The sequence below is a fragment of the Dromiciops gliroides genome, chromosome 6, assembly GCF_019393635.1.
Source record: "Dromiciops gliroides isolate mDroGli1 chromosome 6, mDroGli1.pri, whole genome shotgun sequence".
Lineage (NCBI taxonomy): Eukaryota > Metazoa > Chordata > Mammalia > Microbiotheria > Microbiotheriidae > Dromiciops > Dromiciops gliroides.
Window position 1 is genome coordinate 492265 of NC_057866.1, and position 25504 is coordinate 517768.

The following is a 25504-nucleotide window of genomic DNA, read 5'->3' on the forward strand; positions in this document are numbered from 1 at the left end:
GCCAGTTTCCTTTTTTATAGTTATTCCTGATATTTTTGTCCACTTTTCCCTATGAATTTTGGTAGGACTTTAATGCTATGTGTAAAAATATTTTAACTGACTAGGGCTAATTTGGGGGACTAATCTGACTGGAGGACTAATCTGTAGCCTCTTGACTCACTGGCTATCTGACTGCTATTAACTTAATATGGGCCGTTTAAAAAGTTTCTCCACACTGGCCCAAATTGATAAGCAAAAGATTAAGAAGCCTCTTAATTAAATAATCAAAGCAGAGTTTATTTATGAGATACAATTTAAACATAAAAATACAGGGAAGTAAAATGTACAACCTGACTGCTTTCCGGCATGTCTCTTTCCATCCACCACACCTGGAACTTTTTAAGCCTCCTCCCGAGTACCAATGGACCTTCTTCTAGCGTTCTCCTGGTGCTCCAGCATCCCCCCAACCTCCTTGCTTTCTCCAATCTCCTGTACCTTCCCCTGTCTGTCTGCTCCATCTGTCTGCTACCCCTTTCACTTTGTTGACCCGCTGAAAAACCCCTTAGCATCCTCACCTTTTAATCTTTTAATCTCAGCCCAAAGGCAGGGTCCCCAAATCAAAATAAATTTCCACATATGGAAATGGCTACTGTTATTTTGACCGGTATGGAATTAAATCTAGAAGGTGGTTTGGGAAGGTTTGCCACTTTACCAAATTTTCTTCCCTCCTCATTCAGAGGGGAACAAATGCATTTATTCAATCCACCAGGAATTGATGTAATGCTTTCCAATATTCCAGGAGCAGTTCTGGGCCCTGAAGACTCAAGGATCAAATGAAAACAAGGCCCACCATTCAGAAGCTTCCATCCCACTGGGGTGGGGTGGGGAGAGATCACAATGACATGGATGAATCAATAGGAAATAGAGAGTGTTAAGAATGTTTGATTTCGGGGCAGCTAGGTGACACAGTGGATAGAGCACCAGCCCTGGATTCAGGAGTACCTGAGTTCAAATCCGGCCTCAGACGCTTGACACCTACTAGCTATGTGACCCTGGGCAAGTCACTTAACCCCTATTGCCCCGCAAAAATAAATTAATTAATTAAAATTTAAACTTAAAAATTAAAAAAAAAAAAAAGAAGAATGTTTGATTTGTAGACAGAGGACCTGGGATTAAATACTGGCTCTACCACTAATCGTGGTGTCCTTGAGCAAAGTGACCAGCCTCTCTGGGCATCAGCTTCTTCGTCCATAAGATGAAGAGGTTGCACTTGGTCACCTCTGAGGTCTCTTGTAGCTTTGCATCTGTAATTTATGATCCCCTCCAAATACCATCTGATTGGTAGAGAGGGAGTTACTGTTAACAAATGGAAGGGGGAGTAGGTTGAGAAGCCCCTTGTATGAGCTGGTTGATGAGCTGAACTTTGAAGGGTCAGCAGAATTCCAAGAAGCCAGGAAGAGAAGGAAGAATGTTCCAGGGAGGTGGGAGATAGAATCTCTTCTAGCCAGAAGATCAAGGAAGTCTTTTTAGAACATAGAGTGCCTAGGGAGGGGAGCAAGGTGAAATTGTAAAAGGATGTCTTTCCCATGCTTATTCATCCTTTATTTTCTTTCCTTTTTATCTTAGACCTTTTTGTTCCCCCCCCCACCCCGGGGCAATGAGGGTTAAGTGAGTTGCCCAGGGTCACACGGTTAGTAAGTGTCAAGTGTCTGAGGCCAAATTTGAACTCAGGTCTTCCTGAATCCAGGGCCAGTACCTTATCCACTGCGCCACCTAGCGGCCCCCAATCTTTCTTCTTTGATTCATGGCCCTGATACTCATTTATTCCCTCTTTAGTCTCTGTATTCTTCATGGAATTAAAGCTGCTGTTTCTTCTAAATGGTTACAATGTTTTTGTCTTGTAGATCTGGCCCCCAGCCCCCTTTTTCTGTTTACAAATACCAATTCCTAAAGTGATAGAGAGAAGTATTGCCCCTCAGTAGAAATGTTCCTGTGTCCCCGGATCTCCCTTCCTCATTTGTCATGAAATCTTCTCTTTGGATCGATGTCCTCCCATTCCCCATCTCCTGAGTCAGGATGCTGTCTGTGAAAGCACAATACTGTCTCAGAGGTAGTGGCCCCTCTAAGCCAAGTACTGGGAGACTCAACCCACTGGAAGGTGCTAACTACCTTTGTGGAATGCCTGTGTCACCATGGGAACACTCTCCAGTAGGATGCCCTCCCAGAACTAAATGGAGAGCTCCCCCTTTCTTTCCCCATTTCCTCCCCTCCCTTTGCCACCTCACACATTCTCCTCTTCTTCCTGAAACAAAAGAATTTGTTTTTCCTTCATTGTCAACTATTGACTTGATTTATGTCACACACATTCCCTTCTATCTTTTTTCTCCCCCTCGTCTATACAACTTTCACTCTACAGTTTAGACCCATAGAAACAATGGTTCATCTGTGGACAGAGTAAGATAAGGCAGCGTCTGTGGTGATTCAGGCCTCTTTTTCCATTTAAGCCCAGGTTTCACCCTTGTCTCCTCATGTGCTTTTAGAAAGAACCCTTTTAATGGTGCAAAATATTGTGGTAGCAAAACTTTATAGGTGTCTTTTTTTTAAGTCAGGATACGTTGTTTCAATACCCCTTCCTTCCTTGGTTGCTATATATGTTTACCCTTCTTGTATTTCTATAGTCTGTGGTGTTTGCAAAGCAAATAATCTGCTTAAGTATAGTTTTCTTTGTAGTAGTGCTACAAATGCCTCTTTTTAATTGAATGCCCATTTTTTCTTTGCTGATTAGGCTCAGATTTGGGGGACTATTTCATCTTGGGCTGCATCTTGAGCTCCTTTACTCTTTTTTTATTTTTTTTTTTTAGTGAGGCAATTGGGGTTAAGTGACTTGCCCAGGGTCACACAGCTAATAAGTGTTAAGTGTCTGAGGCTAGATTTGAACTCAGGTACTCCTGACTCCAGGGACGGTGCTCTATCCACTGCGCCACCTAGCTGCCCCTCCTTTACTCTTTGGAACGTTGTTCAATTACCTCCTATGGTTTCTGGTGGGTGCAGAATGATTTTGTTATTCAGATTTCTTTTCCTTTATATTTAAAAAAAAAATTGGGGTGGGGTTTGAACAGTGAGGGTTAAGTGACTTGCCCAAAGTCACACAGCTAGTAAGTGTCAAGTGTCTGAGACTAGATTTGAGCTCAGGTCCTTCTGAATCCAAGGCCGATGCTTTATTCACTGCGCTGCCTAGCTGCCCCCCGCCCTTTCCTTTATATTGAATGATCTTCCTTTAAACTTGGAGATGGCTCCCTATCACCTTCAGGATGAAATATCAATTCTTATTTGGCCCCTTTCTACATTTCCAATCTTGTCCCTCCCTCTTTCTCATGGACTCTGTGACTCAGTGACACTGGCCTCCTGGCTGCTTCATGAACAAGAGGACTCCACCCCCTGCCTCAGAGAGTTTTCTCTGGTTGTTTCCCGTGTCTGTAAGGTTCTCGCTTCATCTCTGACTCTTGGCTACTCTGGTTCCCTCCAAGTCCCAACTTGTCTCACCTTCTAGGAGAAGCCTTCCTCAGTCCTCGATATTGGTGCCTTCCCTCTGAGATGATCTATTCACAGCTGCTGGTTTTGCCTCCTGGAGAGACACAGCTTCTTTCTTTCCACTGGATAAGGTGGTGGTAGACATGGGGGGGGAGGGGCAGAGTTGAGTTGTGTTGCAGATTTGCTTCCTGCTTTCCATGGTGTGCACTTGTGACGGGGACAGAGAGGGGTTTGTTTAGAGGACCTTGGGTTGGTTTTATGCAATCCTATCCATGTAGGGACCTCTGGGGAAGGGATACTGAGTGAACTCATGAAGGATTCACCTTTGCTACGATTTGGTCATTGATTTATTACCTCATTAGTGTTCTTAGCTCACAGAGCAGAAATCACTTTATCTCTTGGGCATGATCCCTGTGAATTTGGGAAAAAATGTCTAGTCCTCCATAATGTTGGTCACATAACAGAAAGACGGGTTTTAAGTGCCAAAAAGAACAGTTTGGTGGGTAGTTGGTAACCTCATCCGTCAGGACTCATGATGACTATTTGCAAAAAGACTTCCATAAAAAAAAAAAGACTTCCATAAAGAGAATGTGATGGTGGCTAAAGCTACAATATTGACTGAAGAGGGAGAGACAGAGAGATGGAGGGAGGGAGGGATGGGGAAAGAGGGAGGAAGGGATGGGGAAAGAGGGAAGGAGGGAAGGAGGGGTGGGCAAAGAGAGAGGGAGAGAGGGAGGGATGGGGATCTTCCACAAGTGTTCTTTTTATCAGGTCTTTCTATGGGGGTGGATAGTAAGCTTCATCATTAGTCCCTTGGAATTGTCTTGGATCATTGCATTGCTGAGAGTAGCAAGTCATTAGCAACTGCTCATTGAACAATACTGTTATCACTATGCACAATGTCCTCCCAGCTCTGCTCACTTCACTATACATCAGTTCATGAGTCTTTCTAGGTTTTTCTGGGATCATCCTGTGTGTCATTTCCTGTAGCACAAGACCATTCCACTACAATCATATACCACAGCTTTTTCAGTCATTCCTCAATTGATGGACATTCCCTTGATTCCCAATTCTTAGCCACCACCAAGAGTTGCTATAAATTTTTTTGTACAATTTTTCCCCCTTTTCTCTTTTTCATGATTACCATTGTTAACTGTTTGCCTTCCATCCTATTCCCTCCCCCATGATATTTATTCTATTATCCATCTTGTTTCATCCTATCCCTCTTCAAAAGGGATTTGCTTCTGTCTGTCCCCTCCCCCACTCTGCTCTTCCTTCTTTTGCCCCTCTCTCTTTATCCCCTTCCCCTCCTATTTTCCTGCAGGGTTAGACAGATTACTCCACCCAATTGAATGTGTATGTTATTTGGGATGGGGATCTTCTTACACTTTACTCCCTCCTGTCAACAGTCTGCAAACAGTGACACTAGTCTTTTTGCTATTCCTCAGAGAAAACATTCCATCCCCCCACTCTGTTATTCCCCATCCCTCCTCATCTTCACCTCCTGGTTTCCATGGTAGAGGGAGCTTTCTCTTCTAAATTCCCTATATGAATGACAGCACAGATACAATTTCAACTCTATTATCTAATGTGTAATGGCTCATTGTTCCTGATGTACATTGTATCAGTTCCTTATGTATCTTGAATATCAGGCCTCTTAGAGATACATTCTGCAAAGACTTTTCCAAACAACTGCTTTTTTTCTTATTCCACCTGCATTGATTTGGTTCATGTGGAAACTTTTCTTTCACTTTTAAAAATATACAGCACCTGTAATTTTTTTGGTATAGAGAAAACCTAGAGAGGAAATTCCTTTAACCCATGCAGATCTGTAAACTGTTCTGTAACTTATGGTGTTAGAGTGCTTTATATAAATTCATTTTTAAATCTTGCATGATCATGCTTATCTCTTTCCTCCATTCTCCATTAGTATTTTTTTACAGTGTGACCTTTTATATGTATTGTATTACATATTACATATTACATATTACATATGTCATGTATTCATTCAGAACTTATTGTGGTATATGGTGTAAGCTATTAGTTTAAGCCTAATTTCTGTCAAACTAACTAAAAACTTTCCTGGTTTTTTAATTTTTTAACATTTTTATTTAAAATTTGAGTGTCAAATTCTACCCCCTCCTTCCTTCCCTTCCCTCCCCTCTCCCTGGGTTTGTCTTAGCATGTGGATGCCCAAGTATTTTCTTTGTCTTAGTTTTTTTTTATTTTTTTCAGGGCAATGGGGGTTAAGTGCCTTGCCCAGGGTCACACAGCTAGTAAGTGACTTGCCCAGGGTCACACAGTCAAGTATGTGAGGCCAAATTTGAACTCAGGTCCTCCTGAATTCAGGGCTGGTGCTTTATCTACTGCACTACCTAGCTGCCCCCATGTCTACAGTTATTTTATATCATTATCATCATTATTATTATTATTATTATTATTAGCCAACTAGCTGCACCCCCTGCAGTTATTTTAAATGAAATTTCTCTTTCTACTGTTGCTGCTGGACTTTGTTGGGAATATATAGAAATGCTGATGATTTTTTCATCGATTCTCTAGGATTTTCTAAGCATAACATTATATCATCTGTAAAGAGCGATAGTTTTGTTTCCTCCTTGCCTATTCTAATTCCTTAAATTTCTTTTTCTTCTCTGATTGCTAAAGCCAACATTTCTAGTACGATATTATCTTTCTTTCTTTCTTTCTTTTTTTGGTGGGGCAATGGGGGTTAAGTGACTTGCCCAGGGTCACACAGCTAGTAAGTGTCAAGTGTCTGAGGCCAGATTTGAACTCAGGTACTCCTGAATCCAGGGCCAGTGCTTTATCCACTGCACCACCTAGCCACCCCCCTCTAGTACAATATTAAATAAGAGAGGTGATAATGGGCATCCTTGCTTCATCTTTGATTGTATTGGGAAGCCTTCTAGCTTATCTCCATTACAGGTAATGCTTGCTGATGGTTTTAGACAAACATTACTCATCATTTTAAGGTAAACTCCATGTATTCCTTTGCTCTCAGGAATGGATGCTGTATTTTGTCAAAGACTTTTCCTGAAGGTATTCAGATCATCATATGATTTCTGTTGGTTGTGTTATTGATATGACCAATTATCCTGATAGATATTGAACTAGCCCTACATTCCTAGTATAAACCCCACCTGGTCATAGTGTATGATCCTTGTGATATATTGCTGTAATCTCTTTGTTAGTATTTTATTTAAATGTTTTGCATCAATATTCATTAAAGAAATTGGTCTATGATTTTCTTTCTGTGTTTTGGCTCTTCCTGGTTGGTTATTAACACCATATTTCTGCCATAAAAGGAATTTGTTAGAGCCCCCCTTTTGCTTATTTTTCCAAATAGTTTATATAGTAATGGAATTAATTGTTCTTTAAATGTTTGGTAGAATTCACTTGTGAATCCATTTGGTCCTGGGGATTTTTTCTTAGGAAGTTCATTGGTGGGGAGGTGGAATGGGGTGAATTACATCATATGCAGAGGTGCAAAAAACTTATTACAATAGAGAGAAAGAAGGGAGGGGTGAACATTGTTTTGACCTTTCACTAGATTTGATTCAAAGAGGGAATAACATATATGTTCATTGGGATAAAGAAACTTAGCTTATTCTTTAGGGAAGTAAAAAAAATAAGGGGAAAAGGGAGGGAGTGATAGAAGAAAGTACATTGATGGCTTATTCAATTTCTTTTTCTAAGATTGGGTTATTTAAGTATTTTATTTCTTCTGTTAATGTGGGTAAATTGTATTTTTGTAGATATTCATCTATTTTATTTATTTTTAATGTAATAAACATTTTTATTTACATTTTGGGTTCCAATTTTTATCCCTCCTTGCCTCCCTCCCTGCCCCCCCTCCCTGAGATGGAAAACAATCAGATATGTTAAACGTGTATGATTATGTAAAACATTACCATATTTGTCATTTTGTACAAGAAAACTTGATTGAAAGAAAGTGAAAATAGCATACTTCAGTCTGTTCCTTTAATATCAGTTCTTTCTTTGGAGGTGGATAGTATGTTTCATCAATAATCCTTTAGGATTGTCTTGGATCATTGTATTGTTGAGAATAGTCAAGTAATTCACAGTTCTTTATCAAACAATATTGCTGTCTCTGTGCATAGTGTTCCCTTGGTTCTGCTCATTTCACTATATATCATTTTTTTTTTTGGTGGGGCAATGAGGGTTAGGTGATTTGCCCAGGGTCACACAGCTAGTAAATGTCAAGTGTCTGAGGCTAGATTTGAATTTAGGTCCTTCTGAATCCAGGGCCTGGTGCTTTATCCACTATGCCACCTAGCTTCCCCCACTATATATCATTTCATACATGTCTTTCCAGGTCTTTCTGAAGTCATCCTGCCTGTCATTTCTTATAGTATAATAATATTTCATCACCATTTATACCACAGTTTGTTTAGCCATTCTCCAGTTGATGGGCATTCCTCTGATGTCCAGTTCTTAGCTACAATGAAAAGAGCTGCTATAAATATTTTTGTACAAATGGGTCTTTTTCTCTTTTGGGGATGTCTTTGGGATATTAGCCTAGCAGTGGTATTTCTGGATCAAAGGGTATGCACAGTTCTTCTATAGCTCTTTGGGTGTAGTTCCAAATTGCTCTCCAGAATGGTTGGATCTTTTCACAACTCCACCAGCAGTGGATTAGAGTCCCAGCTTTCCCAGATCCCCTCCAACATCCTATATTTTCCATTTTTGTTATATTTGCCACTCTGATAGGTGTGAGGTGATACCTCAGAATTGTTTTAACTTGCATTTCTCTAAGCAATAGTGATCTAGAGCATTTTTTCATATGAGCATAGACATCTTTGATTTCTCTGTCTGAAAACTGCCTGTTCATATACATTTAACATTTATCAATTGGGGAATGACTTGTATTTTTATAAATTTGACTCAGTTCTCTACATATTTGAGAAATGAAGCCTTTATCAGATATATTTGTTTCAAAAATTCTTTCCCAGTTTTTTGCTTCCTTTGTAATCTTGATCACACTAGTTTTGTTTGTGCAAAAGTTTTTTAATTTTATACAATCAAAATTTGTCTATTTTACATTTTGTTTTACTCTCTATATTTTCTCTGGTCTTAAATTCTTCCTCTGCCCATAAATCTGACAGATAAACGGTTCCATATTCTCTTAATTTGCTTCATCTATTTCATTTAGATTGTCAAATTTATTGGCATATAATTGGGCAAAATAACTCCTAACAATTATCTTAATTTAATCTTCATTGGTGGTGAATTCATCCCTTTCATTTTTGATCTGAGTAATTTGGCTTTCTTCTTTCCTTTTTTAAATAAAAATAACCAATGGTTTACCTATTTTATTGGCTTTCCCCCCCTCCCCATAAAACCTAGTTTTATTTATTAGTTCAATGGCTTTCTTACTTTCAATTTTATTAATCTCTACTTTGATTTTCAAGATTTCCAATTTGGTATTTAATTGAGGATTGTATGTTCTTTTTCTAGTTGTTTTGTTGTTGTTGTTGCTGTTGCATGCACAATTTGTTGATCTGAACTTTGTCTCTTTTATTGATGGAAGCGATTAAAGATAGACATTTTCTGCTAAGTACTGCTTTGGCTGCATCCCACAAATTTTGGTATGATGTTGTGAAAATATTTTGATGACTAAGGCTAATTTGGGGCTAATCTGACTGGAGGACTAATCTGGAGACTTTTGACTATTTGGCTATCTGACTGCTATTAACTTAGCATGGGCCTTTATAAAGTTCTACCACACTGCTCCCAAATTGATAAGCAAAATATTAAGAAGCCTCTTAACCAAATAATCAAAGCAGAGTTTATTTATGAGATACTATTTAAAATGAAGACTACAGGGAAATAAAATGTACAACCTGACTGTTCCTTCCACCTGCTGAGCCTGGAACCTTTTTAATACAATAAAGGCCTTAGCCACCTCTTGCCTCAGGGTATGTTCCACTTTTCTCTAACTTTCACTCTTTTTCTCCTTCGCTACAGCTTCCCTGCTTCACTTTCACTTTTAACTCCATCTGCCTTAAACTTCGCTTTCTCCAACCTGTACCCTGTGCTGACCGATTCTGTGCTCTCTGCTGCCTCCTGTTCTGTCTGTCTGCTCTGTCCTGTGCCACCTTTGCCGCCCCTCTAATCTTGTCAACCAGCCTCCAGTCCTCTTCTCAGCCCCCCTTCTCCTCTTGTCTGTCCCGTCTCCTTTGCTGTCTAACTCCCAGGTCTATATATATCTTTCTTATCTGCACTCAAATCTCGGGGCTTTTTGCACCCACACACCAAACTAATCCGCCAGTCAGGACTGCGGCTGGGGCTGGGAGGATGCTCAAGCATCCTGTGCCTCAGCACAGGCTACACCAGAGCGCCAGCCTGGATGAGCCCAGGATCTCTGGGATAGCTCCGCTCAGGGTGGAGGGAGCTAGTGCTCCCTCCCCCCAGCTCTCTGACCTGGCGTCTTGTACAGCCCACGGGGCTTTTTGGCTCAGCTGAAGTGGAGGGGGAAGGGCACCAGCACCTCCCACACAGAAGAGACCCTGAGGACCTAAGGCTTTCTAATCTCAGCCTAAAAGTAGGGTACCCAAATCAAAATAAATTTCCACAATTTCTCATTGTTGTCATTTACTTTAATGAAATTATCTATTATTTCTATGATTTGTTTTTTAACTCACTCATTGTTTAGGATTACATTATTTAATTTCCAATTAATTTTTAATCTCTTTCTATTATCCACTATTGAATATAATTTTTATTGCAGTGTGATCTAAAAAGGATGCATTTAGGGGCAGCTAGGTGCCACAGTGGATAAAGCACTGGCCTTGGATTCAGGAGGACCTGAGTTCAAATCCAGCCTCAGACACTTGACACTGGCTGTGTGACCCTGGGCAAGTCACTTAACCCTCATTGCCTCACAAAACAAAACAAAAATAAATAAATAAAAAGGATGCATTTTCTATTTTTGCTTTTCTGCATTTGGTTGTGAAGTTTTTAGGCCCTAATACATAGTGAATTTTTGTGTAGGTGCCATGTACTACTGAGAAAAAGGTAGATTCCCTTCTATTCCCATTCAGTTTTCTCCAGACAGCTAAGATATCTAACTTTTCCAGAATTTTATTCACCTTCTTAACTTCTTTATTGTTTATTTTTTATTAGATTTATCTAATTATGAGAGGGTAAAGTTGAGGTCCCTCACTAGTATAGTTTTATTATCTATTTCCCCCTATAACATTCAAATTCTCCTCCAAAAATGTAGCTGCTATACCATTTGGTGCATATATTAGTATTAGTTGTTGTTTGTCCTTTGTTTTCAAAGAAGACCATGACATCAGGGTGATATTGTCACTTACACTTAATTGAATTATTTTTTAACTGAGGGAGGGCTGTTCAAGGTCACCAACCTCACTGTCTCCTCCAGAGCCATCTGGGTTCAGTGTCAAGATATATATCAGGACAACTGGAGATGGCCCCAGATGATTAAGACAATGGGGGTTAAGTGTCTTGCCCAGGGTCACACAGCTACTAAGTGTCTGAGATGAGATTTGACCTCAGGCCCTCCTGTCTTCAAGGCCAGTAGTCTATCCACTGCACAACCTAGCTGCCTTTTTAGTATTGACATGACTTCATTGTCTATGGTACCTTTCAGCAAGTTATGTTTTCCTTCTTTATCTCTTTTAATCAAATTTATTTTTGTTTTTTCTTTGTCTGAGGTCATGATTGCTACATCTGCTTTCTTTGCTTCATTTGAAGCATAATAGATTCTGGTCTGGCCCTTTACCTTTGTCCTGTATGTATCTCTCTGCTTCAAATGTGTTTCTTGTAAACAGCATATTGTAGGATTCTGGGGGTTTGTTTGTTTGTTTTTTGCAGGGCAATGGGGGCTAAGTGACCTGCCCAGGGTCACACAGCTAGCAAGTGTTGAGTTTCTGAGGCTGGATCTGAACTCAGGTACTCCAGAACCCCGGGCCAATGCTTTATCTACTGCGCCACCTAGCTGCCCCCAGATTCTGTTTTTTAATCAATTCTTCTCTCTGCTTTCATTTAATGGGTGAGTTCATCCCATTCACATTTATGTTTATGATAACTAACTGTGTATTTCCCTCCATGCTATTTTTTGCTTATTTATCCCCCTCTCTCTTACCCCCTCAGCCTTTCCCTCCTCAGAAGTGTTTTACTTCTGATCAGAGCCTTCTCCAATATACCCTCCTTTTTATCAGTCTTTTATCTCTCTTTTATGATCCCTGACCCTTTTTATTTCCTTCTAGAGTAAGATAGATTTCTATATCCAATTGAGTTTGTGTTAGTCCCTCTTTGAGCCAATTTTAATGAAAGTAAGGTTTAAATTTTCCCCACCATTCCCTCATCTTCCTTTCTATTATAATAGTGCTCCTGTGCTTCTTTTATGTGGGACAATTTATCTCATTGAATCTCCCCCCTCCTTTTTCTTCCATTTCAATTTTCTTTCTCACCCCTTTACTTTGTTTCTTGGGGCATCATCCATCAAAGTCACTTTATATCCACATCCTCTGTCTACATATACTTTCTAATTGCTCTTATAATAATCCAGTTGTTGAGTTACAAAGTTTATCTTGCCATATAGAAATATAAACAGTTTAACCTTATTGAATTTCTTAGGTTTTCTCTTTCTTTTTTTTTAACCTTTTTATGTTTCCCTTGAGTCTTGTATTTGAAGGTCAAACTTTTTATTCAGTTCTGGTCTTTTAATTAGAAATGTTTGAAAGTTCTCTATTTTATTAAATATCTATTTTTCCCTGAAATATTATATTCAGTTTTGCTGGGTGGGTGATTCTTGGCTGTAATCCAAACTCCTTTGACTTCCAGTTTATCATATTCCAAACCCTCCAGTCTTTAACATAGCCTGACTCTAGCTCGATGATATTTGACTTTTATTTTTGGCTGCCTGCAATACTTTCTTTTTATCTGGGAGCTCTGGAATTTGGCTCTGATGTTCCTGTGAGTTCTCATCTTGGGATCTCTTCTAGATGGTGATCAGTGGATTCTTTCAATTTTGATTTTGCCCTCTAGTTTTAATATATATGGGCAGTTTTCTTTGATAATTTCTTGAAATACATTGTCCAGGCTTTTTTCTTTTATCATGGTTTTGGGATAGCCCAAGTATTATTATATTATCTCTCTTGGATCTATGTTCTAGGTCAGTTGTTTTTCCAGTGAGAATTTTCACATTTTCTTCTCTTTCTTTACTTTTAAAATTTTGTTTTATTGTATCTTGATATCTCGTGGAGTCATTAGCTTCCACTTGTTCAATTCTAATTTTTAAGGAATTATTTTCTTTAATGAGCTTTCGTACTTCCTTTTCCATTTGGCCAATTCTATTTGGGGGGGGGGGGCGGCAATGAAGGTTAAGTGACTTGCCCAGGGTCACACAGCTAGTAAGTGTCAAGGGTCTGAGGCCAGATTTCAACTCAGGTCCTCCTGAATCCAGGGCCAATGCTTTATCCACTTCACTATAATTTGCTTTTTTAAATCCTTTAAAAGCTCTTCTGGTAATTCTTTTTTTTTGTCCTGAGACCAATTTGCACTTTTCTTTGAGGCTTCACATGTAGCTATTTTGACACTATTGTCCTCTTCTAAGTTTATGCCTTAATCCTTCCTATCACCATAGAAACTTTCTATAGTCAAAATCTTTTTTCTGCCTTTTTTGGGTGACTTGGTGTTTTTATGTGAGAGTTCTGATCCTGCACTGTCCTGAACTTTTTGAGCCAGGGTTCTGGGTCTTACTGCTTAGACTGGGCTGTCTCTGGAGGGCAGGCTTCCTTTTTGGCTTGTACTGAGGGTAGGGCCTCCCTGTTGCCTACTCTTAGTGTGAGGTTTAGCTGCTGGCCTACTTTAGGGGTAGGAGCTGCTCCCAGGTTGCTATGAAGACAGGGAATCTCTGCCAGCAGGCTCTGGAGAAGTAATTTTGTTGTTGATCTGCCTGATGGGTGGGGCCCTCCTGATGGGTTACTATGGAGACAGGTTGTCTCTGGTAGCCAGACCTGGAGAAGTAATTTTGTTACTGATCTGCCTGATGGGTGGGGCCCTTGCTATGGAAACTGGGTCTCTCTGCTGGTCAGCCCTGGGGGTAGGGCCCCCTGCCTTGAAGCTTGAGGCTGCTCTTGGACTTCTTCCCCTGCCAGGCTGGTAGGCTGCTTCCCTGCTCCTGGACCAATTCTAAGGTGGTTTTCCAGTTGTTTGGAGGGTGATTTGGGAGGGCCTCAGAGGGTTCCTTCCTCACTCTGCCATCTTGGCACTGGAAGTGATATAGTATTCCCTTTTGGACTGCCATGTCCAGTTATTAATTCATAATAAGCTTATAGCCCATTAACTCTCATCTTTTTTTCAGATGATTTTGTGAGAAATAATTATTCATAATTGATACCTTGGGGGACCCATTTATCCACCCTTCTTTCTCAAGTCCCTTCCCTCCACTCAAAGGCAAGCTCTCCTTGAGAGATTCCATCAAATCTCTTCATCTTGGTCAGATCCAACCCAAGCTCATAAGGAATCTTGGGTGGAGACAGAGCCATTTATCTAGATAACCAAAGGCTTCTCCATTGAGTGTATGGATCACTCAGGGGCCCTTTGAATTGATAGCCCAAGACTGGAGATCATCTCTGTATTCAGGGCTCAATTTTTTATCTCATTGACCACCCACTGTTTCAAAAATATAAGTTCTGTGCCCCACCACTGTTGGGTCTTTGGTCTAAGAGAGATGGCCATAGACCTCATTTTACTAATAACCTGCTAGCCTTATTAATAAAATGATTAAATTACCCAGAAACTATGTCTCTCCTGTTTTTAATCTTCACAATTTGTTGGTTCATTGCATTTCCCTTCCGTTTTGCACTAAGGGCATCAGTTTTTTAAAACCCAGATGTAGGACTTTTCTTCTATCGATGTTAATTTATCTTTTATTCAGCTCAACATAGTATTCCAGCCTGCTGAGAGCTTCATGGATCTTGTCAGTCACCCAGGGTGCTAACACTACTCACATTTCTCCAAATGTGAGTTATCAAGTCCCCAATCCCCACAGAAGTACTTAGGGTATTAAATGCATACTGGATCTGGGACAAGACTATTTTAACCTCTCTCCTGCTTCTGTCTCCCCCAAAATACATAACCTCTAAAGAACCCAGAGAAGCTGGTCAGCAGATCAAGAAACACATAAAGTCCTCAAGAAGTTCATCAGACTAGCCCAGGGAGGTAAATTTGAAGGCCTGAGCAACCCCTGACATTAACAGGAAATGGTGGCTAAGGTCCAGATCTCTTGGCCCCTGTAACATGGCTCCAGTCCTCCAGCTACAGGGTCAAATGGGGAAGGGAATGGCTTCTTCTGCTGGCCAATGTCCTAAATGCTCAAACCTGGCAATTCTGCAACTGGAGATTACTCAGAAGGTGGCACCTCCCCCAAAAATGTCCCCTCAAGCTTAGTTGTTGACCTATGCAAAGAAAAGGAAACCAGAGGGCAACAGGACTAGAGATCTCCGTGGATATGCACATGCAGCCAATCCTTTTCTGAAAGTCATCACTCACTTTTCTGGTTGGGATGGGGAGAGGAGGAGGAAAGAAAAGATCTGCTTACCTCAAGGCCATTTGCTGTACTCTGGGATAAGGTACAGGGGGGAATGAAAAGGGAAGGAGTCAGAGGAGAGGATGAGAAGGGAGGAAGGGGAAGGAAGGGTGGAGAGACAGAGAGAGAGGAGGAAGGGTGTAAGGAAGGATAAAGAGGGAGGGAGAGAGAAGACGGGAAAGGGGAGAAGAAAGAATGGAGAGGGGGAAGGAGGGAAGGAAAGATGGAGAAGAGAGTGAAAGGACATGAGGGAAGGAAGAGGTAGAGACAGAGATAAGGGAGGGATAGGAGAGAGAAAGAAGAGAGAAGAGTGTAAAGCAAATGCTCCCGGTTCGTGCTTGGCAAAACTGAAGGTTGGCAGGGGCCCAGGCCCAGACATTCCCGGATGAAGGGGAGTGCACTCCAGCTGTAAGGGCAGGGTCTGCAGCCAGAACTCCTGGATTTGATCTGGGATTGGTCAGGTTCACGACATCCACGTCTGTCTCTGTCCAGACAAGACAATTCATGACGTCGCCCCATGGCTCGATGTCCCGGCTGTGGAGCTTCGGCCGCCCCTGGCAGAAATCTCTTGGCCGGCGGCTTTCGCAGTCTTCCTGGGGTACGAACCTCGGGGCTTTCTCCAGCACTGATAGACTGCTCTGCAACGGATCCGACCAAGCCAAATCCTAGCCCTTCTGTCTAGATTGCCCAGGGCTCCACCTTCCTGTGAGTCAGACCTGGCAGACTGGTCAGGGCTCTGCATCACTGCTCCTCACTTTCCAAGGATGGGGGCGGGGGGCGTCTTTGAACAGCCTAGTCACCCGCCTCCCTTAGGGGGCCTGCTGCTCTTCCTGCACCGCCCCCATCGCCTCCCCACCCACCCTGCACCCCCATGCCCTCCCACGCTGCCCTCTGGACCGCCTGCCCCCTCGCTCACAGACTTGCTTCGGTCATCTTTCCTTGCATCTTGTGACTCTTGCTGAAACCTTGCTCCTTCCCCACAACCTCCCTCCCTGTCCAGCACCACTGTCCTCAGCCCACTGGACTCCTCCCCTGCTCCATCGTCACCTGCAGGTTCTCCCCATGCCTCCTCCTCTGAGGGTAGTGCCATGTTATGGTGATTTGCCCATGTAAGCCAGTGGAGCACAGTGCACCCCCATGTGGAGAAATCCATGTTAACCCATCAAGATTCAGAAAGCTGTTCTTTCCCCATCTTGAGGCCTCCAGTGTTGTTCCATTAGACTATAAGATCCTTGAGGGCAGGAACTGTCTTTTGCCTCTTTTTGTATCCCTCAAGCTTAGCACAGTGCCCAGCACATAGTAGGTGCTTAATAAATGGTTTTTGATTGATTTGTTGATTGGGAGCACGACTTATTTACAACACATGAGGGCAGGAAGGATGTCCCCATAGATACCTATGAATGGCCCATCACCTAGTGAAAGTAACTGAGAGGCAGCCTTGTGCTCCTCAGGAGGTGTGAGAAGACTTGGGTGGACTTCCAGTAGTGTCTTGTAAGAGGACATGGTCACAATGCCCACGGAAGGCTTGGACCCAACCAGAGGACTGGATCCCTATCCAGAAACACAGATATGTATGTTATTTGTCTCTGGTGATTATTTTTACTGTTATCTTATTCCATTGGTGACTGGGAAAGTGTGAGAGCATCATCCATTATCCAGAACCCAGCCAAGCATGCCATCATGAAACTGATGTACAATACTAATGAACTTTTCTGGGCAACCAAATTTTGCCCTGGTTTTCCACAAGTCCTCATGACTGACAGTATCAAAGGTCTTGGTCAGATCAATGAACATTGGATAGAGACCTCTGTTCTTCACTTAGCATCTCTCCTGGAATTGTCAGGCAACAAACACCATATCGACCATTCTTTGGCCCTGTCTGAAGCTGCACTGGTTCTCAAGTAGGTGACCATCATCCAGGTGAAGGATAGCCTATTAAGGGAGATTCTGGCAAGACTTTTGCCAGCAATGACTGAGCATGGACTCCACCCCCACCCCACGATTGTCACAGGACAATGTTTCCTTTTTCTTCATAAAGATGGACAATGGAAATATTCTTGTACTCCTGGGGGATAACCAGGCACTTTGCCACACAAGAGGAGCCTAATGGCATTCAAAACCTCTTTTTCAGTTGGAAATTTGGCTAGAGAAGGATTGACTTCAGCTTGAGGTATATGGTCAATGGCTTCAGCATTGATTAATGATGGTCTGTTGAGAACACTATGAAAGTATTCAGCCCTTCTCTCCAGAATCATGTCCTTATCAATGTGGCTCCATCAGCACTGAGTAGTTGAATTGCACCACACATCTTTGGCCCATAAATAGCCTTCAGGGCATCATAAAAGTTCTTTGGATTGTTACTAGCAACATAAAACTGAATTTCATCTGCCTTCTTACTGAACCAAGAATCCTGCAGCTCTCTAAGCTTCATTTACACTTTATTTTTTAAAATTTATAATAAACATTCTTATTTAAAGTTCTGAGTTCCAAATTCTATCCCTTCTTCCTTTCCCCCTTCCCGTTCCCTGAGGCAGTAAGCAATCAGATATATGTTATACATGTGCAGTTATATAAAACATTACCATATTAGTCATTTTGTACAAGAAAACTTGAATAAAAGGAAAAAATAAAGTAAAAAATAGCATGCTTCAGTCTGTGTTCAATCAATACCAGTTCTTTCTTTAGAGGCGGATAGTGGTATGCTTCATCATTAGTCCTTTGGAATTGTCTTGGATCACTGCACTGTATTGTTGAGAATAGCTGTCATTCACAATTCTTTATCTAACAATATTGCTGTCACTGCGCACAATGTTCTCCTGGTTCTGCTCACTTCACTATACATCAGTTCATATGAGTCTTTCCAGGCCTCTCTGAAATAATCTGTCATTTCTAATAGCACAATAATATTCCATTACAATCATATACCACAGCTTGTTTAGCCATTCCCCAATGGATGGGCATCCCTTTGATTTCCAATTCTTAGCCACCCCCAAAAAAGCTGCTATAAATATCATTGTATGAGTAGATTTTTTTCTCTTTGGGGGGATGTCTTTGGGATATAAGCCCAGCATGCACTTTACATTTGATGGGGTTAAATGCAGCCTTCTTAGAGATGAAGGAACTATCCTGCTGGCAAAGCCTGTGGAGTTCTTAGTTTGGTTTAGCAGCTTCTGTATTTCCCGTCATTTTCAATCTTGATGTTTGTGAATATTCTGCCCCAGATGAGTAAACATAATGCCATAGACCAAATTTCTGAAAGCTTGCCACTCCTTTTCTGCTCTATTGCTGTTGTATGTTGGCTCAGCTTTCCCTCCAAGTTAGCAATGGATTGTTCATACCCAGGGAAGCTTCTAATTTGTTGACATTAAGTCTTCTGCTAGTCATCTTGCCTTGGGGCCATAGCTTTTGTTGAATATGAATATTTAGCTTGGAGAGGATAAGTCTACAACACATTGCCTTCTTCACTCTCACATCCTGTCTCTTCTCCTTATAGTACAGTCTATTAAATGCCAATGTTTGCTATGAATGTGTATCCACAAAGTTTTATTGTATTTAGACGAAGACAGTGCTTGCTCCCATGCTTTTTAGCATGTTTTCAGCAATGTTGTCAAGCGCCTTCAGTGAGAATGAAGACAGCATCAAGGTCAGAAACCACACTAATGGTAAATTATTTACCTTGAAAAGGCTACAAGCCAAGACTAAAGTGGAGGGAGAGCTGGTGCATGACTTTTTGTTCACAGATGATTGTGTACTCAATACAGCCTCTGAAGCTGAGATGCAACCAAGTATGCACTGCTTCCCTGCTACTTGTACTAATTTTGGCCTGACAATTAACATAAGAAAACACAGGTTCTCCACCAGCCAGCCTCTTACAGAGGTCAGAAGAAGTGATACCTTTTTTATTCAAGTTTTCCTATACAAAATTACTAATATGGCAGTGTTTTACATAATCACACATGTATAACCTATATCTAATTGCTTACTGCCTGGGGGGTGGGAATGGAGGGAGGGAAGAAGGGATAAAAATTGGAACCCAAAAGTATAAATAAAAATGTTTATTACTTAAAAAAATTAAAATTAAAAAGAAGTGATACAAAGACTCTCTCAAAGTCTCTCTGAAGAACTCTGTAATTGATTGTAGACATGGGAGACATTGGCACAGGACTGCCCAGCGTGGCATGCCCACATCAAAGAAGGTGCTGTGCTCTATGAGTGAAACAGAATTGCATAGATCAAAAGAAATGTGAGATGTGCCAATGTAGAGATGTCTCCACTCCAAATGTTCATATGGACTCTTTGTGCCCATCCCATGGCAGAGCCTTCCAAACTTGTATTGGCCTGATCTGCCACAGTCAGACCCCAATGTCATGATGTCATTTTGGTGCTTTAGAGCACATGTATATATATATATATACATACTATATATATGTGTGTATATGTATCTAAATTTTCCCTTGCCTGCCCTGGACAAGAGGAAGTTTCATGAGAGCCCTGCTCTTACTACCTGCCATTTCACAAGAACAATCCCCAAATCTGAAATAGTTTGACAAAGACATTTGTTAGATTGTTTGGTAGAAAGAGTGAGCACTGGGAAGAAGAGGTGCTTTGCACTATGGTCTTTGTGGGGCACTCAGACAAGAGCATGAGGACTTTGCCCAATTGGCCTCACATAGGCAGCTGGTTGTCTCCTAGAGAAGGGTAGTTTCAGGTGCATATCAGCAGGTAAATCCATTTAATTTGGGGAACCCAAAGCACAGTTCTGGGGAGATCCAAAACAACACCTTAGGGGCCCCAAACAAGCTCTAAGCATTCCTCAAAACCATTCTGCTTCCCTGGAGCACATTCCCATCTTTCCCTTCTAACGGTTGCTGAGTGGTGCTGGCTGGCGTTCCTACAATGGGTGTGGCCCCTTCCTGGCCTCTGACCTGGGAGCTATGCCTTGGGGATTCCCTATGGTGGTGACCCAGCAATTCTCCTGGGATGCCTGATGTCTACAGTAAGCTTTTCAGTTAAACAATTGTCCAGCCCCATAAAGCTGGGTTCAAATGCTACTAATAAGTGGTAAATAATAATCCTCACATATCACCCCTGTTTGAATATTCTTTTCCTTTGGCACCCCACTTACAAGAAAGAGGAAACTCCTCCTTCTTCTCTTTCCTATTGCTTTTCTCTTTGTTTCCTCACTGACCCTTAGAAATGATGAAGCTTTGAAGAGACTTGTCTCTTCTCCCCATTTCTGGATGTAAACACTTGGTGACCACTTAGCCCTTTCAAATTGTTGAAGCTTATTTCCCTTTCTTTTTTTTCATTTTACCAGACCTTTATTTTTTTCAAATTACATGTCTTTACATAGTTTTCAACATTCACTTTTGTAAGATTTTTAGTTCCATTTTTTTCTCCCACCCTCTCTTCCCTTCCCGCTTCCAAGGCCAGCTGACAATTTGATATAGGTTATACATTGCAATCATGTTAAACATATTTCCACATTAGTCATGTTGTAAGAGAAGAGTCAGAACAAAAGGGAAAAAATCACAAGAAAGAAGAAACAACAAAAAAGCAACAACAGGAGCAGCTAGGTGGCTCAGTGGATAAAGCACCAGCCCTAGATTCATGAGGACCTGAGTTCAAATGAGGCCTCAGACACTTGACACTTACTAGCTGTGTGACCCTGGGCAAATCACTTAATCCTCATTGCCCCACAAAGACAAAACAAAACAAAAACCAAAAAAATGTAATTTAATTTAATTTTTTTTTAAAGCAACAACAAAAGTGAAAATAGGTGGCAGCTAGGTGGCACAGTGGATAAAACACTAGCCCTGGATTCAGGAGGACCTGAGTTCAAATCCAGCCCCAAGACACTTGACACTTACTAGCTGTATGACCCTGGACAAGTCACTTAACCCTCATCACCCTGGAAAAAAATGAAAATAGTCTGCTTCAATCTGCATTCAGACTCCATAGTTCTTTTTCTGAGTGTGGAGAGCATTTTCCATCATGAGTCTTTTGGTGTTGTCTTGGATCATTGTATTGCTGAGAAGAGCTAGGTCTATCATAGCTGGGCATTGCACAGTGTTGTTGATACTGTGTACAGTGTTCTCTTGGTTCTACTGTTCTTTCCCTTCCTAGATTTTCTCAGTCACCTGCACTGACCTTCTGAAGCCTCTGCCCAACTCTGGTTTTCTCACTAGGAATTTCTGGAAGTCTTCTCTCCTGGGAGGTCCAATTTCCTCCATAGAGTTGTACTCAGCTTTTCAGGATGCTAATACCCTAGGGATCCTTGAGTTATGCCACATTCCCATCTTTCCCTTCTAACGGTTGCTGAGTGGTGCTGGCTGGCGTTCCTACAATGGGTGTGGCCCCTTCCTGGCCTCTGACCTGGGAGCTATGCCTTGGGGATTCCCTATGGTGGTGACCCAGCAATTCTACTGGGATGCTCCTGTCTCCAGCAGGAGACGACCCATGCGCTCTTCCACCTGGGCTATATCGTGGCTCTGTCCAAGCACTTGTTATAAGATTGGTGAAGCTTTGGAGGTAGCGGCCGCTCCTCTCCTTGGCTGCCTCTCCCTCGAGCCTTTGTGCCCCATTTTTGGCCTCTTCCTTCAGCTCTGGGGACACTTCTCCCCCTGGTGATTCTCTGGCCCCTCACAATTGCTTTCCTCTCTTGGTTGTTTTTGTTTTTGTTTTTGTTTTTTTTTTAGTGAGGCAATTGGGGTTAAGTGACTTGCCCAGGGTCACACAGCTAGTAAGTGTGTGTTAAGTGTCTGAGGCCGGATTTGAACTCAGGTACTCCTGACTCCAGGGCCTGTGCTCCATCCACTGCGCCATCTAGCTGCCCCTCTCTTGGTTGTTCTTAATGTAATTATTTCCTGTCTCTTCAATAACCCCCCTCATATTTAACTCCTGAGCGTCTCCTTGGTGAGGGAGACAGGGCTCTGACTGAAGCTCTTGAGGACCCTTCACCCCAGGCTCCTCTGTCTCTGAAGCAGGTATGAGGCTGGCAGCAAGCCCAGGGCAAGGCAAGGATAGACACTGGGTGAGTGAGGGTGTGGGGGCGAAACCCCAGGAGCCATCCTGGGGAGGTTGGAAGCTCGGGGCCTGGGCAGAGTGAGGCACTCCCAGGATGGCCCTTGGCTCGGAGGGAGACCTCCCAGAAGCCTTGCTCTTCCCCTTGTTGCACAGCTCTTTGCCTTCACCACTTGCTTTTTCTCGCTGCTTTTTGTGGGGAAGGGAGGGAGCTAGATGTCACTTGGGTCTTGCCCTGATCCTTCCACCTTTTTATCCAGGGTCAAGTCAGCTGCTCATGGATCCTCCCTGGGACAGAGGCCTCCGGGGCCCTCGGACAGGGGCAGCCAGTGTGCGTGTGACCGATCTGAGCTGGCATGGTCTCCAGAACCCCAGGCCCCTGAGGAAGGATGACAGCCGCGCCGAGGTGCTGCTAGAGGAGTACCTGTCCCCCTCCAAGCTGGTGAGTCTGGCCAGGAACACCTCGCTTTTCTGATTCTCTCCAGCTCCCTTCTGCAGAGGAGGCAGAAGAGGGCGGGAGGTCTTTGGGCTCACTGAACTGCACTCCTGGGGCTGGTTGCAGCTGTAGTTCAGGCACCTCCTTGTGGGCCTCTGCTCTGGGTCACCCACTGTTCAGTGGAAGACCTGCATCTTCCACTTTTCTCTTTGTTCAACTGGAAATGCTCCGCCTTTTGTTCCTCCAGATGAATCTCACTGTTATACTTCCGTAGCTTTTCTTTTAACCTGTGCCCAGTGACTGGGCATCCTTCAAGGCTCAGCACATCCAAACCAGAACGATTCCCTCTCTTTTCTCACAAACACTCCTCCCTTCCAAACTTCCCAATAACTGCCGAGGACACACCGTCCTCCAGTTAGTCAGACTCTTCTCCCCTGCCACTCATTTTCCATCTGTCACCGGGTCGTTAGACACCATCTCCTGGGTGTAACCCTTTCTCTGGCCTCAGACAGTAGTGCAGCCCAGCTCAAGTCATAACCACCTATCATAGGGTTCCTGCCTCCTGCCCTGCTCTCCTGCCTAGCCTTCACTCTGCTGTCAAAGTGACTTTTAGAGCATAGCTTTAACTACATCACTCAGGGAGCTGTGGTGGCTCGCCATCGCCTTCAGAATCAACACCCCCTGCTTGTCATTAAAAAAAAGACCTCTCTTGACCAGTTGTGTTGTTTTCCCATTGCTTCCTTCCTCCACACCACGATCTAGCTAACAGCTCACCTTCTAGCACTCTGCCTGTGCCCAGGCTGTCCCCAACCTGCAAGTCTCACCTCTGACCCTTAGTTTCCCTGGATTCTCTCCAAGAGGCTGACTTTGGATTCATCTTGTGTGTGCCGGAATATTGATATGCTGTCTCCTATCAGAATGGAACTGCCTTGAGGGCAGAAATGGGTTTTACCTTTACTTTTATCCCTATGCCTGGCACATGGTATATATTTACTAAATGTTTGCTGCTGGACTGGCTACGGAACACCATGGCTCCACCATGAGGCCCAGTGGCTGCCACTGCCACTGACTCTATCCAGTTATCACCTAAACATGTCCAGCTGCTCTCTAAGACATGCCCAGGCTCCCTTCAGGCACAATCCCCTAGTCCTTTTGCTGAGTCCTGGGAGGCAAAGGTGGGTGGATCTCCATAGATCCACCAAGAGGGAGAAAAAGAAAATTCTGTAGTGAGGTGTCTTCCCAATAAACAACAGACCTGACCCTCCACATGCTGACCCTGGGCTCCAAGCATCTGCAGACCAGGGCCAGAGTAAGAAAATCAGAACCAAAGCTCATGTTCTCAGCACAAACACCCTTTTTTGGTGAAACCATCTGCTTTCCCTCACTGGTGGGCCTAGTGAGGGCCATAGAGATAGCCCTTGATGTCTGAGCTGAGGGTGAGGTAAGTCTTGAAAGGTGTGCCCAAGGGCTCATGCACACACCTCTCTTTCCGTGGCAACAACCGGAGATGCCTTGATACTTTTGGTGAAGTTTTGTCTGAGACAAAACTTTGCCCCTAAAATCAAGTGAATGTAAATTGACGTCTCTGGACTTGAATGGTCATTGATGAGGTGAGGGGGAAAGAGAGGGTGGAAGAGAAGTAGGTGTCAGTGAGTGGTATGGCAGCTTCACCCAGGGGGACCTAGTTTGGGTCTGCTTCAAATGGGAGCAGAAGGAACAACAGGGAGGTCGGGAGGAAGCTCTCCAAAGGCAGGGTAAGCATTTGGGAGTCTTCACTATCCTTTTGTGGGGAGAAGCCAGGAAGACAAGAACCTGCTCCAATGCCTGATACCCCTGTTGGTTTTTGCAGCAGGCTCTGGCTCAGGTGGACGACCTACGGCAAGTGACAGCACTTGAGATGTGCGTGGACACACGGGAGAACAGTCTGGGGAACTTTGGTAAGAAGAACTGTGTCTTCCCCTGAGCAACCTGCCCCCAGCATACACACACAGACACACACACACAGGTATACACGTGTAGGGTGCCCAACTTTCTGGTCCTACAATCTTACAGGGTCAAGGACCACTGGCTACTGATGTACATACACAGGCATACATACGTGTGCATATGAGTGTACTTGTGCACACTGGCACATACTGGCCATAATATACACAAATCATGCAGATGGACATGTGGAAAGAGAGAATTGGCGTGTCCTCATCTTACCCTTACTCTTTCTTGATACATGAATCCCAGTTAGTCAGTCAACAAACTGATGAAGCACTTACTCTGGGCAAGGCACTGTGCTAAGTGCTGGTGAAGGGTTAGACCTAGACCTGAGGAGCCCCGCCCCCAGTCTGATGGAGGAGACGGTGGCATGCAAACAGCTGTGGACAAACAGGCTTAGAGACTGGGTTTGGTCAGTCATCTCAGAAGAAAGGGACAAGAAAGGCACCCTGCCAAAGGTGGGGTTGTAGCTGAGCCTGGAAGGAGGCAGCCAGGAAAGCGGAGGCTGGTGATGGTGTGTGAGGAGGCCCCTCCCCAGACCTGTCACCTCTTCTGAAAATGCTGCTGCTCAAGCAGCGGCCCCTGCCCTTCCTCCTCCTCCTCCCCTCCCTCCTCCTCTCCTTCTTCCTCCTCCCCCCTCCCCTCCCTCCTCCTCTCCTTCCTCCTCCTCCCCCTCCCCCTCCCTCCTCCTCTCCTTCCTCCTCCTTCCCCTTTCCCCCTCCCCTCCCTCCTCCTCTCCTTCCTCCTCCTTCCCCTTTCCCCCTCCCCTCCCTCCTCCTCTCCTTCCTCCTCCCCCGTCTCCCCTCCCCTCCCCCTCCCCCTCCTCTCCTTCCTCCTCCTCCCCCCTCCCCTCCCTCCTCCTCTCCTTCCTCCTCCCCCTCCCCTTCCCCCCTCCCTCCTCCTCTCCTTCCTCCTCCTCCCCCCTCCCCCCTCCCCCTCCCTCCTCCTCC

General features: G+C 43.5%; 1 protein-coding gene and 1 long non-coding RNA gene across 2 annotated transcripts in view; one reads left to right on the top strand and one right to left on the bottom strand.

Annotated features, from left to right (window-relative positions):
* LRRC56 (leucine rich repeat containing 56) overlaps positions 1-25504 on the top strand; it is a 72004-nt gene that overhangs the window by 4946 nt on the left and 41554 nt on the right. The window contains 2 exon segments of the mRNA XM_043970035.1: positions 22393-22574; positions 24418-24505. Of these exon segments, the coding sequence (XP_043825970.1) occupies positions 22393-22574; positions 24418-24505 (270 nt within the window).
* Positions 1064-15246, bottom strand: LOC122730736. Its single transcript, XR_006353538.1, has 3 exons — positions 15122-15246; positions 3523-3717; positions 1064-1521 (listed from the first exon to the last, which is right to left on the bottom strand). It is a non-coding gene; the product is annotated as an uncharacterized LOC122730736 (long non-coding RNA).